General features: G+C 57.8%; 1 protein-coding gene across 1 annotated transcript in view; it reads right to left on the reverse strand.

Moving 5' to 3' along the window:
• The window catches only part of WNT7A (Wnt family member 7A), a 70214-nt gene extending 59109 nt beyond the window's left edge, over positions 1 to 11105 (reverse strand). Inside the window, exons 1-2 of the mRNA XM_059075389.2 lie at positions 10807 to 11105; positions 5907 to 6133 (exon numbers count right to left, since the gene is read on the reverse strand). Coding sequence (XP_058931372.1) covers positions 5907 to 6133; positions 10807 to 10877 — 298 coding nt within the window. The 5' untranslated portion in view covers positions 10878 to 11105. The remainder of the gene's footprint in view (positions 1 to 5906; positions 6134 to 10806) is intronic.
• Between the last annotated feature and the right edge of the window lie 3009 nt (positions 11106 to 14114).

The raw sequence follows: 14114 nt of genomic DNA on the forward strand, positions 1-14114 counted from the left end.
GGCTGCCTCTGCTCCTGGCCCTCACCCATCGATCCTCCATGAAAAGATGAGACAGGGGTGTGAAGCCCCATGTGACCCACCCTCCCTGGGGTCCTGCCTGATGCAGCCCTCACTCTTCTACCTGTGACACAACCACACACGACCAAAAGGAAAAACGGGCAACAAGCACGAATAGGCAACTCACAGAAGAGTAAACCTGCATGGGCAGTAAACACAGGGAGGGATTTCAACCACACGACTTCTCGGGGAAATGTCAATCAAGAGGACAGTGACAATGCATTTGACACCCATCCCCCAGGCAAAAAACGAAGACGTCTGAGCGGATCCCGCGTGTTAGAGAGGCCGTAGGTCAACACTGCCGGCCGTGGGAGTGGCACGTGGCACGGTCACTGCGGAAATCAGGTCCATCCTCATACCCTGCGACCAGCAATTCCGTTCCTCAGCATGTACCCCAGAGAAGCACACACGTGGGCCCCGGGAGACGCGCACAGGGAGGCCCCCGGTGGCACTGTGACGGCAGGTGCTCAGAGACAACCCAGACGCCCCTCAACCAAGCCATGGGTGCCCAGACGGGCTCTATCCCCCACAGCTGAAATGAATCAACAGCAGCTAAGAGGAGCAACACAGATGAGATTTGTTAATAGTGAGGGGAAAGAAGTAAATTCCAAAAGACTGCCTATAGTGCGATGCCTTTCCTCTGTAAAATTAAACACAACTCAAACGAAATAATGTACTTCTGGGGAAAATATCAGTAGGATAAATCAGACATCAAGATTCAGGATAGGGAAGGTGTGACCTGGGAGGCGGAAGCAGGAGTTGCCTGAGGGACGTTCACAAGGGGTGCAAGCTACCGGGCCTTATTCTAATTGCCACGCTGGTGGTGCATTCAAGGGGGAGTTCATTGTTTTATTTAAGAAAAGGAAAAACCTGGAGCGGGGTGAATGCCTTCTTGGGTCCCCGAGGGCCACACTGAGCCTGGTTAGCAGTTGATAAGCTTGTCGTGGGGTCACATAAGCCCTGGCATTTAAGACCCTCGAGAGCCGGCCTGGCACCTCACCGCAGGCTGCAGACCCCCACGCCCCATCCCCTTAGCAATCACACGTCGTCTTTGCCCTGATGTTCCCTCTGCCTGGGATCCCATTCACTGACCCGTGAAATTCTCCCCACCCTTCAAGACCCAGACCAAGACCATCTCCACTGTTCCGATCTGCTCTTTCCACCTGGGAATCTCATCTCTGAGCACCCACCACACCCCGTATGCTTTTCCCTAAAATGCAGACCGTGCTGCTCTCTGGCTGCTTGTTATGGGCTGAACTGTGTCCGCCCCCAACCCCCGAATTCATATGCCCAGCCCTAACCCTCAGTACCTCAGAATGTGTATTTGGAGGTATGACCTTTAAAGAGGTGATTAAGTTAAAATGAGGCCATTCGGGTGAGCCCTCTTCCAACCTGACTGGTGTCGTTAGAAGAGGAGATGAGGACACACAGAGACATCAGGGCACGTGCACAGAGGAAAGACCAAAAGAAGACACAGGAAGAAGGCGACCCTCTACACACCAAGCATAGGGGCTTCAGAAGAAGCCACCCCTGCCAGCACCTTGATCTTGGACTTCAGCCCCCAGGACTGTGTATGGAAGTCGCCCAGACTGTGATCGGTCCTCATTCCGGCCGCCCGAGCTGCCTGAAAGCCCCACAAATAGTCCCCCTCCCTGGGACATGGTGCAGGTGTGGCTCCCAGGCCTGGACAACAACAGCCCTATTGTCAGTGGTCCCTGTGATGGTTTGGGATGGACACATGCCCAGAAGTCAGGCCCCAGATCCAATCAGAGTGAGCTCCAGGGCTCTTGCAGGCGCTGCCACAGAAAGGTCAGGCTCTTTCCTGCAGGACCTGAGCCTGGAGGTTGACCACCCCCCGCCCCAACAGACACCTTTCTGCCCCAGAGGAAGCTGATGCCAGCTCACGTCCCAAGTCAGCACCCCGACCTTCAGTTCCCGAGGATGCACAATTCCCCTTCCCGCCTGAGGCAGCTTGAAGTAGGTTTCAGTTTCCAGCATCCACGAAGGGCCCTGCCTGGTCCTGCCGTGGGGCCCTCTCCTCAGATCGAAGCAGTAAAATCCAGAACACTCAGGAGGGGAGACACAAACACAGGCAGAGCAGGGACCGGACTGGGCGTGAGGAGGCGGAGAACGGTGAGCCTTTGGGTCTCAGCACAGGATGCAGAACCCATGAAGGGCTGCTGCCCTCCGCCCCATGTCAATCTCCTCCTTCCTGCTCCGTCACAGACCCTTAGCTTAAATCACAGCCGCTCAGAATTAAAAAAAAAAAAAAAAAAAAAGACTACATTTCCCAGCTTCCCTCGCAGCTAGGTGTGTCATGTGACTAGGTCCTGGCCAATAGGAAGTAGGCAGAAGTGTGGGGTGGAGCTTCTGGGAAGTCTCTGCAAAGGCCAGTGATGTGTCCTGCATCCAGTGTGGACTTGATGGCCAGAGTGCCCAAAGACAACACTCCTGATCCCTCACCCCTACAAGGCAGCCCCAGTTGGCTGGTCATTCCCAGAGAGAGGCAATCCCATGAGGGCAGAGCGGTGTTGAAGAGCCTGGAAAGCATAAATCTGAGGCTTGCTTCTTGCTGTCCTGGAGTAGGATGCCTGTTTACACACGAGGAAACCAAGGCTCAGAGGGGAAGTGACTCCTCAGACTCACAGGGTCTCATCTTGACCTCCCCCTCCTCTGCTCCCACTGCCACCACCTGAGAAGCCCAGACCAGGGTAACTCCTTCCTAACCAGCCTCCAGATTGTCAGTCTCTCTCTATTCCGGCAGCTCACGGCCAAAGCGGGTCTCCACTGCTACCACTTTGCCACCTCCTGCCTGCAAGACTGGACCAGACTCCTCACTCCCACACTTGCCCCTCCACTCACCAGAGGAAAATCCAACCCCCGGACTTGGCCTGACAGGTGCCACAATGTCTGCCTCCTGGCTCCTTCTCTGACCTCTGAGTCTCTCTGTACTCCAGCCACGCCGGCCTCCCGAGCTGTTTGTCAAACCACCAAGCACATTCCTGCCTCAGGGCCTTTGCACCTGCCGTGCCCTTTGTCTTTCCCCAGACACCTCCCTCACAAATCCAGAGGCCTTCCCTGACCACAGAGGCTGAAAGGGCAGCCTCCAGCCACAGAGAGCACTCACGAAATTTTTGGTGAACGCGTGAGTGAGTGAATGAATGAATTCTGTACCCACTCTTTAATGACTCTTCCAGAATTCCCATTAGATTGAATCGTATAATGTTGCTATTTCTGTGGGCCTAAAACCATTGACTTGTGGCAATTTCATATGGTGCAACCTTACTTTGGCTGTCACGCCCCTGCTCAAAGTTCCCCGATATCTCCTACCACCTAGAAATCGAGACTGCAAGCCCTGACCCCACACACCTCCAGGCTCTGGCTCCCACTCCCTTCCAGGTCCCGCAGGCCTGCTGCTCTAGCACCACAATCCCAGGGGTTTTCTTGGCGCCTCTGTTTGCTTAAATCCCCTGAGGCCATCCTACCCAAGTCCTCCTCTCAAAGAATGCTCCTTGCCCCAGGCCTCTGCTCCTGTTCAGTATACTGGTATTATAAACTGGTGGGGGCTTCCCTGGTGGTGCGGTGGTTAAGAATCCGCCTGCCGACGCAGGGGACACGGGTTTGAGCCCTGGTCTGGGAAGATCCCACATGTCGCGGAGCAGCTAAGCCCGAGCGCCACAGCTACTGAGCCTGCTTTCTAGAACCCACGAGCCACAACCACTGAAGCCCGCGTACCAAGAGCCTGTGCTCTGCAACAAGACAAGCCACAACAATGAGAAGCCCACGCACTGAAACGAGAAGTAGCCCCCGCTCGCCGCAACTAGAGAAAGCCCATGCGCAGCAACAAAGATCCAATGCAGCCAAAAATAAATAAATAAAATAAATAAATTTCAAAAAAAAATTTTTTTAAATAAATAAATAGACTGGTAGTGCATACTGGCAGTATTCCCCCACCTCAGCTTGCAACGGATCCCTCAATCCTACAACTCTGGGCCGCTGGGGGCTTCTGGACAGCAGGGACTCCTTCATCCCAGGGCTCCCTGCACTGGAGCCCTCCTGTTACACCCTGGCAGGCATTATTACAATGCCACCAACGGGCTAGCTACTCCAAGACTGCAAGTGATACTGGGGTCAGCCCAGTCCTAGGAGACCCTGCCACTCACTTTTTGCTGACCTTGGGCAAGTCCCCCCGAGCCTCAGTTTCCCCATATGTAACATCTCATATGTCAACAAAGACACAGCTCAAAATAATGCCAGAGGGGCTTCCCTGGTGGCGCAGTGGTTGAGAATCTGCCTGCCGATGCAGGGGACACGGGTTCGTGCCCCGGTCCGGGAGGATCCCACGTGCCGCGGAGCGGCTGGGCCCGTGAGCCGTGGCCGCTGAGCCTGCGCGTCCAGCGCCTGCGCTCAGCGACGGGAGAGGCCAAGGCAGTGAGAGACCCGCGTACCGCAAAAAAATAAAAAAAATAAAAATAATGCCAGAGCCCAGGCCTGGGTCCCAGAAACAGGGGGGCATGGGTGTGAGCAGGAGAAGGCAGGAAAACCATAGCGACCACAAGGGAAAGTGCGCAGGCTGGTGGGAGATGATACCAGGCAGAAGGAATGCGTGGAGCCGAGACCCCCAAGCAGGACCCAGGGCCGTGAGCTTGGGAAACAGGATGAGGCTGGGTGGGCAAGGGGGACAGGAAGATGGGAGCGGATGAGGACAGAGGGCAGAGGCGGACCGGTGAGCAGTTGGGATTTCATTCTGAGGCCAGGGGGAGCCTCCCAAGGAGGTTAAGCAGGGAAATGACAGGATCTGATTTCCATTCACAAAGGGCAACCCTGCCCGCAGGAGCGTTTGCAGGACGGCCGGGGGCAGATGGAGGCGGGGAGGTGCCACCTGTGTGACCCGAGGGGGAGGGAGTGAGGGCACGGAGCAGTGGCCGGACTTGGGGTGGATCTTTTCAACGTGAACCGGATTTGCTCATGTCGGGGCTGAAGGAGACAGAGAACCCAGGGGTGCCCTGTGAGCAGTCGAGCAGGCTGGGTGAACCACTGCAGCCGAGGGACCCGAGGCTGACCCGACTTTCAGGGCAGTTCACTGCTCGATTCAGCAGTGAGGCTGCAGGGTTCCCGGCCCCGCAGTCCAGACGCACACAAGCGAGAAGACACACAACATGGCCTTCCCCACATCGACCGGGGCCTCCTGGCAACCACCATTGTTCCCGTGCCCTTTCCACCAGGCTTTTCTCACAATTGCTTTGGAAACCAAATGTGTGGCCCCACTCTCGTGTGCGTGTCTGTGTATACCTGCACGACACACCATTCCCATAAAACAGGGGTTGGAAATTCAAATGCCCACAGTGGCCAGACAAGTCATATAAGGGGATTGGGTGGCAGTGCAGAAGGGTGGGGACTGTGGCAGTGAATGGGCTGCCCAGGCTCCCCCTAAAGGGCGCTGTGTTCTCAGCTGCAGCCCATTATTAACTAAGTGGGCACAGGTGTCAGCTATCCGTAGATCTGCCAATTTTTCAAGAGAAGCCAGAAGTGCATATTTTTAGGTGAAACAGGTAGTTTTAAAATTTGGGCTTCAGTTGAAAAAACAAGCATCAGTGCTGTATCAGCCAGTTAGCATTTGGGCCACTGGCTGCTGGTTTGCAGCTCTACTGGGAACAGTTGGTGGTGGATTCCAATCGGAGAGCTGACCCTCATCGGCGGACCTAAGTTCAAGTTGTGGCACCTGCAGGATCCCGCATCTAGGGCGTTCCAGCCTGCGGCAGAGGACGGGGTCCCAGAGCACTCCCGAGGCACTTTGGTCTCCCCACAGTTTACGAGACCCCGCTCGGGGTGTCTGGGTGAGCACATACCCACTTTGAGCTCCTTTCCGAAGACGGTGCGCTCCCCCAGCGCCGAGCAGTTCCAGCGGCCATTGCGGAACTGAAACTGACACTCGTCCAGGCCCATTTGCGAGCCTTCTCCTATGACGATGATGGCGTCGGGCCGGCTCTGGCAGATCGCCCGCTGTCTGGGAGCCAGGCCTGGGATCTTGTTACAGATGATGCTCGCGCCCAGAGCTACCACCGAGGAGAAGCCACTGGAGCAGGGGACACAGAGAGACGGAGCGTTAGGCCAGCAAGGTGGGGGGCACACCTACCTACAGGCCCTCCCTAGGCGTCCAGCCCTGCCCTCCCCCTGCTACCCGCTCCCAGCACAGGTCTCTCAACTGTTTTGATACTGCACCCCCGGCCCATGTTCACTCGTTTGTAATTCCCATCGGGACTTGTACCACGTGTATATTCAGCATTAGTGAGGCTTACTTTCAGTTGAAGTTTAAAATCATGCAAAGTGGAACTGCACTGTCTAGGGGTCATCTTTGTGCGGTAAAACGGCAAAGGTAACCGCCAAGTTTCACGTAGCGTTTGCCTCTGAAAGGGGGATGGGTGCAGAGATGTTGATTGAAGAAAAAAAACTGTTCAGACATGTTATATGTGTACAACATAATGTATGTATGTATATGTTTTATTTCTAAAAAATCTTTAAAGAGCAACTGTGAATGAAAGTTGTAGTTTTTCCTTCCTGCGTGCCAATGGAATACGTGTATCCCACTCCAGGCATAACTGGCCTAGAGGACGCTTATGACTATCGCATTGAGGTTCATCTCTTCCCAACTCATTCACAGGTCCGCACTAGGCACCTATCAGGGCACCAGGCTCCCAGGCACCATGCTGGGAGACAGGCAAGGCCCTGCCTTCAAGGGGCTATGGAGGGAAACCATGCAAATGTCTCAAATGAACGCAACACGACATTCCGTGACATGCACTACAAAGAAAATAAATGAAGACGCTGCAATAACAAGTACGTGGTGGGCCTGGGAGGCGAGGAAGAGGGGCCGCTTTAGTATGAGTGGCCGAGGAGGGCCTCCCTGAGGAGGTAACAGTGCAGCAGAGACCTGAATGGTCAGGAACCAGCCATTGGAAGGTCTGGGGAAGAGTCTTCTGGGCAGAGACAACAGAAGCTGCAAAGTCCTGGGAAGGGAACAAGCTTGGGATCACCAAGGAACAGAAAGAACCCACAGAACCCAATGCAGGACCAGGGCTCAGTGGGGGGGGGGGGGTCTGGGGAGAGGAGACGGCTCAGGACTGATCTTTCTCGGTACATCAAGAAGCACTGAAGGGCTGGAAGCAGGTTACTGACAGGATCCCATGCCTCCAGCCCCAGGCGGGGGAGGGCTGCAGGGCTCCAGAACAAGAGCAGGGAGGGTGGGCAGGCCAGAGGTGGCTTGGCCTTGGTGGCCATAGTGGGGGGAGGTGGCTGCAGATGGAGGTGACCCAGCTCGCTGATGGATGAGGTGGAGCCGATGGGAGGGCTGGGGAAGGGTACAAGGGAAAGAGAGGCTGACTCGTGGGTATCTGGCCTGACGGTGGGCCCATCTCCTGATATCAAGATAACCCCAAAGACGCTCCAGTGGTTGCCCTGACGATGCAGCTAGCCCTCGCTTTACACAAAGATGGCCCACTTGTCTGGAGCTGCCTTTTGTATAATCCTTTGAAGGTCATCAAGCATCCTTTGAAAGGGAAGACCTCACTCTGGTTATAATAATGAGCTCCCATTTACATGGGCCATATGGTCAGACGCTGGGCTCAGTGCCTCGGCTTCCCAGCCCAGGCTCAGCTGTGGGAAGTTGTTCTGGAATTGGCCTTTCTCGAGGCGAGGGTCCCCTGACCAACAGCACACGAGCTGAGGTGACCCCACTCCTCTCGAAACACGTAACTGCCGCTCCGGCCACACGCCAGCCCTCTTCCTGCCTCGGGCCCTGGATCCTTGCTGGTCCCTCTCCCTGGAAGCTCTCTCACCCCCTCACCTTCACACGGTTGGCTTCCTGCCATCATCCAGGTGACCTCAAGGGTCACCTCCCTGACCACCCCACCTAAGGGAACCTGCCTCTCCACCCCATCCCTCCTAACTTTCCATCACAATCTCTGTTTTGTTTACTTAATACTCGTGATTACTCATGGTCTTCTGAAATGTTTTAATGTATGCGTTTGTTTTTAACCTGTGTGCTTGCTTGTTTATCACCTGTCTTCCTCATTAGACCATCAGCTCCTTGAGGACAGGGAGGCTGTCTGCTGGCTAAATGGATTGCGGAGCTTCAAAACTGTCACTCAGGGCGAGTGCCTTTTACACAGCAGGTGCCTCTAGTTATGCCTTGAATGCATCCGGGACCTTCTGCAGTATCCCTATTATAGGCAAAGGCAGTATGGCAGGTGCTACCACTAACTCTACACCACTCGGCCTTTCTAAACAGCCCTATTGGGCAGGAATCACCATCTCCATTTCACATATCCACTTTGCGTAGCTGAGAACCAAGGCTCACCCAGGTTGAAGCCTGGAGGCTAGCAGGTGATGGATCTGAAACAGGACCCCACCAAGAGCTCTCGGTCATTCGTCTCAGCCGCTCAAAGAGAGTCTTGAACACGGAGCTAGGATATTTTAAATGTTTCAGGAAGATGCAGCACAGAAAGAGGTCAACTGGAGACGTTCTGGCCACAAGTCAGGAGGGACCTCTCGACACCTAGTTGACCACCAGGAAATCCCTACACCTGCAGAGAGTGAAACTGTATATTGGGGTAAAAAATGCACAGGCACCGTAGTCTCGCAGCTAAGAGCCCAGGTCTAGGGTGCCATCTAAGCTTCCTTCACCTAGTAGCTGTGTGACCTTGGGCAAGTTACATCCCCTCTCTGTACTTCAGTTTTCCCATCGCTAAAATGAGGATATTAACTGGACCTCACCTCATAGGGCTGCTGAAAAATTAAATGTGTCAAAACATGAGAAGTGCTCCGAAGGTGTCAGGCACACAGTGAGTACTCAATAAATGAGCTGCTGTGGTAGTTATTATTATTGTATCTGATTGTTACAAAATGACACTCAAGTGGTTGAGTCACTTGAACTATCCAAATAAAATAAGAATACCACAGGCGCCCTGCCATCCATCCGAGGAACCGAAAGGCCTCCCATGCCCATTTTACAGATGGATAACCCGAGGTACAGAGAGCAGCAGCAGGGCCTGGCCCCAAACCACCCTGCAACTCCTCCCGACCTGGCCCTCTCCCCACCCCAAAGGGCGGCAGCGGGGCGGAAGGCCGGCGCCCTCCCTCCGGGCAGCTGGGCCCCTGCGGGGACTGTGAGGTCTCGGCGCCGCCGGGCGGGAGGTCGGGCAGGCGGGGCGGCCAGGGGAGGTTATTTTCTGTTGTTTTCCCTTTCGCTCTCCCCTCCCGGGTCCCTCCGCCCCGTTTCTAATTAAAAAGGAGATAAAGCCGCACGCGGCCAGCGCCAATCAGCCCGACCGGCTTCCTGGATGCTGGGTGCGCGCGGGACGGCGGGGCGCGGGCCAAGATGAAGATTAAAGCAGGGGAAAAAAAGGAAAAGCCACCCAGATGCGGGCGAATCAATAACACTTAAAACACACCGGCAGGCAGGCAGCGCGCGAGCCTCGCAGCCGCCTCTCCGCCCGCGGTCGCGTCTCGGCCCGCGGTCAGGGCTGGCAGCCGCTAGGTCCGCTCTGTGCGCACCTGCTGGCCGCCACGACCGGTCAACTTGAGAAATCCCCACGCCAGAGCCGCGGGGTGGGCAAGCGGGGGAGTGGTAGTGACAAAACACAAAGGATCCACCACACACACACACACACACCATCGCCGCAGCCCCTGCAGTCCGACCTCTCCCCGAGCGGAGCTGGGGGAGCAGGTTGCGTGAAACCTGCCAAGGTGGCCCTTGAGCGTCAGAACCTCTACCCATCCCTAAGTCCCCCGCCCCCACCTCCTGTGCTTCACGCGCATTATCTCCGAAGTACAAAGGGTGACTGGCCGCGCAAATGCAGCTCCAAGAAGCGTCCCGAGCCGCCCCCTCCCACCTTCCAGCCAGCGCGCCGCCCCGGCCCCACCTCCTAGAAAGGCTGGCGTGAGGCAGGGAGGGCTGCTCCGCGGGCGAGCCGGCCGCCTCGGGTGCCCAGTTTTAGGGGGCGGGGTGTCCCGCCTCTCTCTGGCGCTGGCTCTGCGAGCTTGTCTCCCTGGGTGTCTCGGGCCATCTCTAGTTCTACCTTTGTGTGCGTCTGTTAGGGTGGTTGGCGCTGTCCCCTTCGCCTGGGATGGGGCTCCGGGAGTCTGAGGGTCCTTGGAAACCGGGCGGTGCCAAGGCTCTGAGGAGCGGTTTGTGTTTTTGCCAGCGAACGTCCCTCCCTCCGCGTACCTGTTCCCTGTTCACGGACCGGCCCCGCCTGCCGCCCGGGGACTGCCCTGTACTAGGAGCGGCTATGCCCGCGCCTCTGTGTACAGAGTTCCTTTCGGGCTCTAGGGGCTGAGCTCCCTGCGAGCGGCTGTGGTCCTGGCTGGGTGTTCCCGCTGGACCTGCTGTTCCCATGCCCTGGTCTGAAGGGTCCTTGGGAGACGCTGACCTTTGCAGCGGCTAGCCCTCTTCAGAGTCCCCCAAGCTAGAGCGTCCCTACTGGCTGTCCTTGGTTTGGGGGGCTTCCAGCCTCAGGCGTTCTCAGGACGGCCGGTCCCCCTGCCCGTGTCTCTGGAGCTGTGCGCGCCCCTGGGGCTCCCGCCCGAGGGGGCCTTTGTGCGCCCACCGCTCCCGCACCGCGCCCACCCGGCCTCTCTGAGGAGCCAAGGAAGTTGGCGGCCGGCGGCGGCTCGAGGGCGGCGCAACCCCTCCCCGAGCCACGCCAACTTTGCCGGGACGCGCGTGCAGGAGGTGCGAGCGGCCCTTACCCGATCCGGAGGTAGACCATGCCTAGGCTGAGAAAGAGGTGGCCCAGGCAGCGCCGCGCTTTCCGATTCATAGTCCCCGCTGGCCGCCGGGGCCGCGGGCCGGGCTGTGCTGATCCCGCGGGCCGGCCCTGGCGGGACAATCAACATAGCCCGCCCGGGAGGCGCGGGCCGAGGCTTCCCGGGGCCGTCTGTCGTGCGCCCGTCCGCACGCTCGGCGCCTGAGCCTCGCCGGGAGCGCGGGAGCCACGGAGCGGGAGGAGGGAGGGAGGAGCGAGCGCGGCACGGGGCGACGCCGGGCTGCGCGCGAGCGGCCGGTGCAAGTGTGCGAGGCGCGGAGAGTGCGGGGGCGCTGCAGCCGCCCGCCCCCGCCCCTGCCCCTCCCTCCCTCCTTTCAACCGTCCCTCCCCCGCCCCTCCCCCGCCCCTCCCCCACCCGCCTCCCCGGAGCGCCCGCGCCCGCGGGACAGGGCCGCCTGCCCCAAGCGGGCTCGCGCTTGCCCCACGCGCTCCCGCGGCGCCCCCTCCCGGCTCCGGGGCGCCGAGCTGGGTCCGGGGCAGTGGGAGTCCGGAGGGGCACCACCCGACGCTAACTCGTAAATTGCGGGGCGAGCGGACGCGCAGGGACTGCCCTCGGGTTGGCGGCAATCGGGGCTCAGCTGAGAACCCTCTCGCCCTGGCCTGCCTCCCCGTCCCCGCGGCCCGGCCGAGCGCTCGGAGCTGTGGGGTGTTAGGGAGCACCCAGGTTCCTCCCTCCTCTTGGCTTCCAGCCCAGCTTCAGGGTAGGGCGCCCCCTTACGCAGGGCTACTGGCGGAGCGGGGACGGCTGGCTCAGAGTATTCCTCGCCGCCCCCGTCTATTCGAGGCGGGGAGGCAGGTGGGTGCCCAGGTGAGACCGCCTCCGCTGGAGTCCCTCTCCTAGAGGAAAGTCGGAGTCGGGCTGAGGCCTGGATGCCCCGCACACAACCCAGACGTGGGGCGCCCGAGTAGCCGTAAGGCTCCTGGCGCAGCCGGCTGCTCAGCGCGCTCTCGCGGCGACACCTGGCGGGCGCGATGGGCGGTGCAGCTCCGCCTCGCTCCCGGGGACAGCGTCCAGGCCGACCAGAGGTCCTGATCCTTTCCTGTGATATACACCCCAGTCCAGTGAGCTAGGGGGCGGTTGGACTCAAGTTTCAGCTGAAGAAATCGAGGCTCAGGGGCGCAAAGGTGTTTTCCCGCAGTCACCAGCTGGTGCATGGCAACGCCAGATTGGAAACAAGGCGTGCCTGACTCTAGTTAACAACACCCCCTCACCAGGGCTATTACTTCTGAATTGCTTTTCTAAATAGCACACACCTGGGGACTTCCCTGGCGGTCCAGTGGTTAGGACTCCGCGCTTCCACTGCTGGAGGCTCGGGTTCGATCTCTGGTTGAGGGAACTAAAATCCCTCAGTCTGGGGAACTAAGATCCTACAACCGCGTGGCACAGCCGAAAAAGAAAATCATACACGTTCCCTGAAAACCATTATTCTTGCCTTCATTCCCATTCCACAGATATCTGTGCCAGGCACCAGGGTGGGTACCGTGGATAGTATGAGGAACAAGGACAACGTCCTGCTCTGGGAGCTGGTGGAAGAGGCAGACCAGAAGTAAACAAATGTATCAGTTGAGACGTCACAGGGGCAAGTGCACACAATAAAGCAGAGTGATGGGAGAGGCGCTACTGGGGCTGGAGGGTTGATTTTAGACGTAAGGAGGTGGCCTGAAGGACATGGGAGCCGAGGGCCCAGCAGCGCAGGAAGGAGGAGGCAGTGCAAAGGCTCAGAGGTGGGCGGGGCCCCAGAAGGGCCAGGGGCTGCTCCAGAAAGAGAAGGAAGGGCAGCGGGCCCCAGGGAGGAGATGGGGGCATGCGGATCCCACAGAGTTGTGTGGGCACGTGCGGAGCTCAGCTTTCAGCACAGAGTTTGGTGGGAAGACATTGGAGGGATCAAAGAAAGGGGGACTCATGCGACTTGTGTGTTCAAAGGCTGCCCTGTGGAGAGTCCACGGGGGGCATGGAGAGGGCTGGGCAAAGTGGGACAGAGCAGAGAGGAGGCTACCCTGTGGTCCAGGTACCAGACATGGGTGGCTTCACTTTGTGTGGCCCCTCAGTGAGAGGCAGGTCCTCCGGGTCTCCCTGCTTGAGTCTGGGCGGGCCGGTGAGGGCTTGGCCCAGTAAGGTGACAGAGTGACACCACAACGCCCCTTCCGTCTTGTTGCCTGGAACACTGCTCTGCAGCCCTAAGCCACCAGGGGAAGAATCTGCAGGCTGCCATGTGGTGAGGAAGCCCAGGCACATGCAGAGGCCCTGGGCGTTCCAGTTCACCATCCCTGTTGAGGTTCGCCTTGGAATTACCCCAGCCCAGGCGCCAGACGTGTGGGTGAAGGAGCCTCTAGAAGAGGCCAGCCACCAGCCATTGTGTCTTCCCATCTTCCCGGCCGAGGCACTGTGAACAGTGGCTTCTGTGGTCATCCCAGTGCACCCTGCCCAAGCTCCGAGCCCCATAACCTGGGAGTATTTTATACCACCGTGTCTTGGGGTCCCTTGTTGCATAGCAATTGTAACTGGAACAACTAGGGTGGACATGGGGTGCAGACAGGAGGGGGGAGGCTGGCACATGAGCAGTTCTGATGGGACTTGGAAGGAGTCAGTGGGGAGGGACACAGGGAGAGAGAGAGAAGTGAGGAAGCAGCAATGTACCCCGTGCTGGCTGGGGTGCCTGCGTGGAGAGAGGCGGCAGTGAGTGACTGGGGCGGGGACGGAGCCACCCAGGATTTGGAGAAAAAGTCACAGGTCTGTCCTGGCCATCTTCTTCCTCCTGTCTCTCTCCCAGCCCTGAGCAGTCTGCCTCCAGAACATCACTCACATGTGCTCTTTCTTTTCTACATGCGCTGTCATTCTTAGACCAAAGATGCGTTCATGTCACGAATGTTAGGGGATGTTCACGACCAGGACGTTGGAGCAGGTGCTGGAGACATAACAGTGGATCAAATAAATTCAGGGTCCGCCCTCCAGAAGCAACTAGTTTGAGGACCAATTCAATGATCAGTCACATAGGTAGCACGTGCTATGTGCCAGGTGCTGTCATTAAGAGCATCAGTGTATTACTCATTTAGTCCTCTAACAGTACTATGAGATAGGTTTTAGTCTTCTAGCTAATACAGTGATTGTCAGAATTATCATCATTTTACAGTATGGCAAAAATGAATCATGGACGGGTTGAATATACTCCCAAACTTCCATAGCCAGTACATGGCACAGCTGGGATTTGAACCTAGAGAGTTTTCCGCTTT

Source organism: Kogia breviceps, chromosome 10, assembly GCF_026419965.1.
Source record: "Kogia breviceps isolate mKogBre1 chromosome 10, mKogBre1 haplotype 1, whole genome shotgun sequence".
NCBI lineage: Eukaryota > Metazoa > Chordata > Mammalia > Artiodactyla > Physeteridae > Kogia > Kogia breviceps.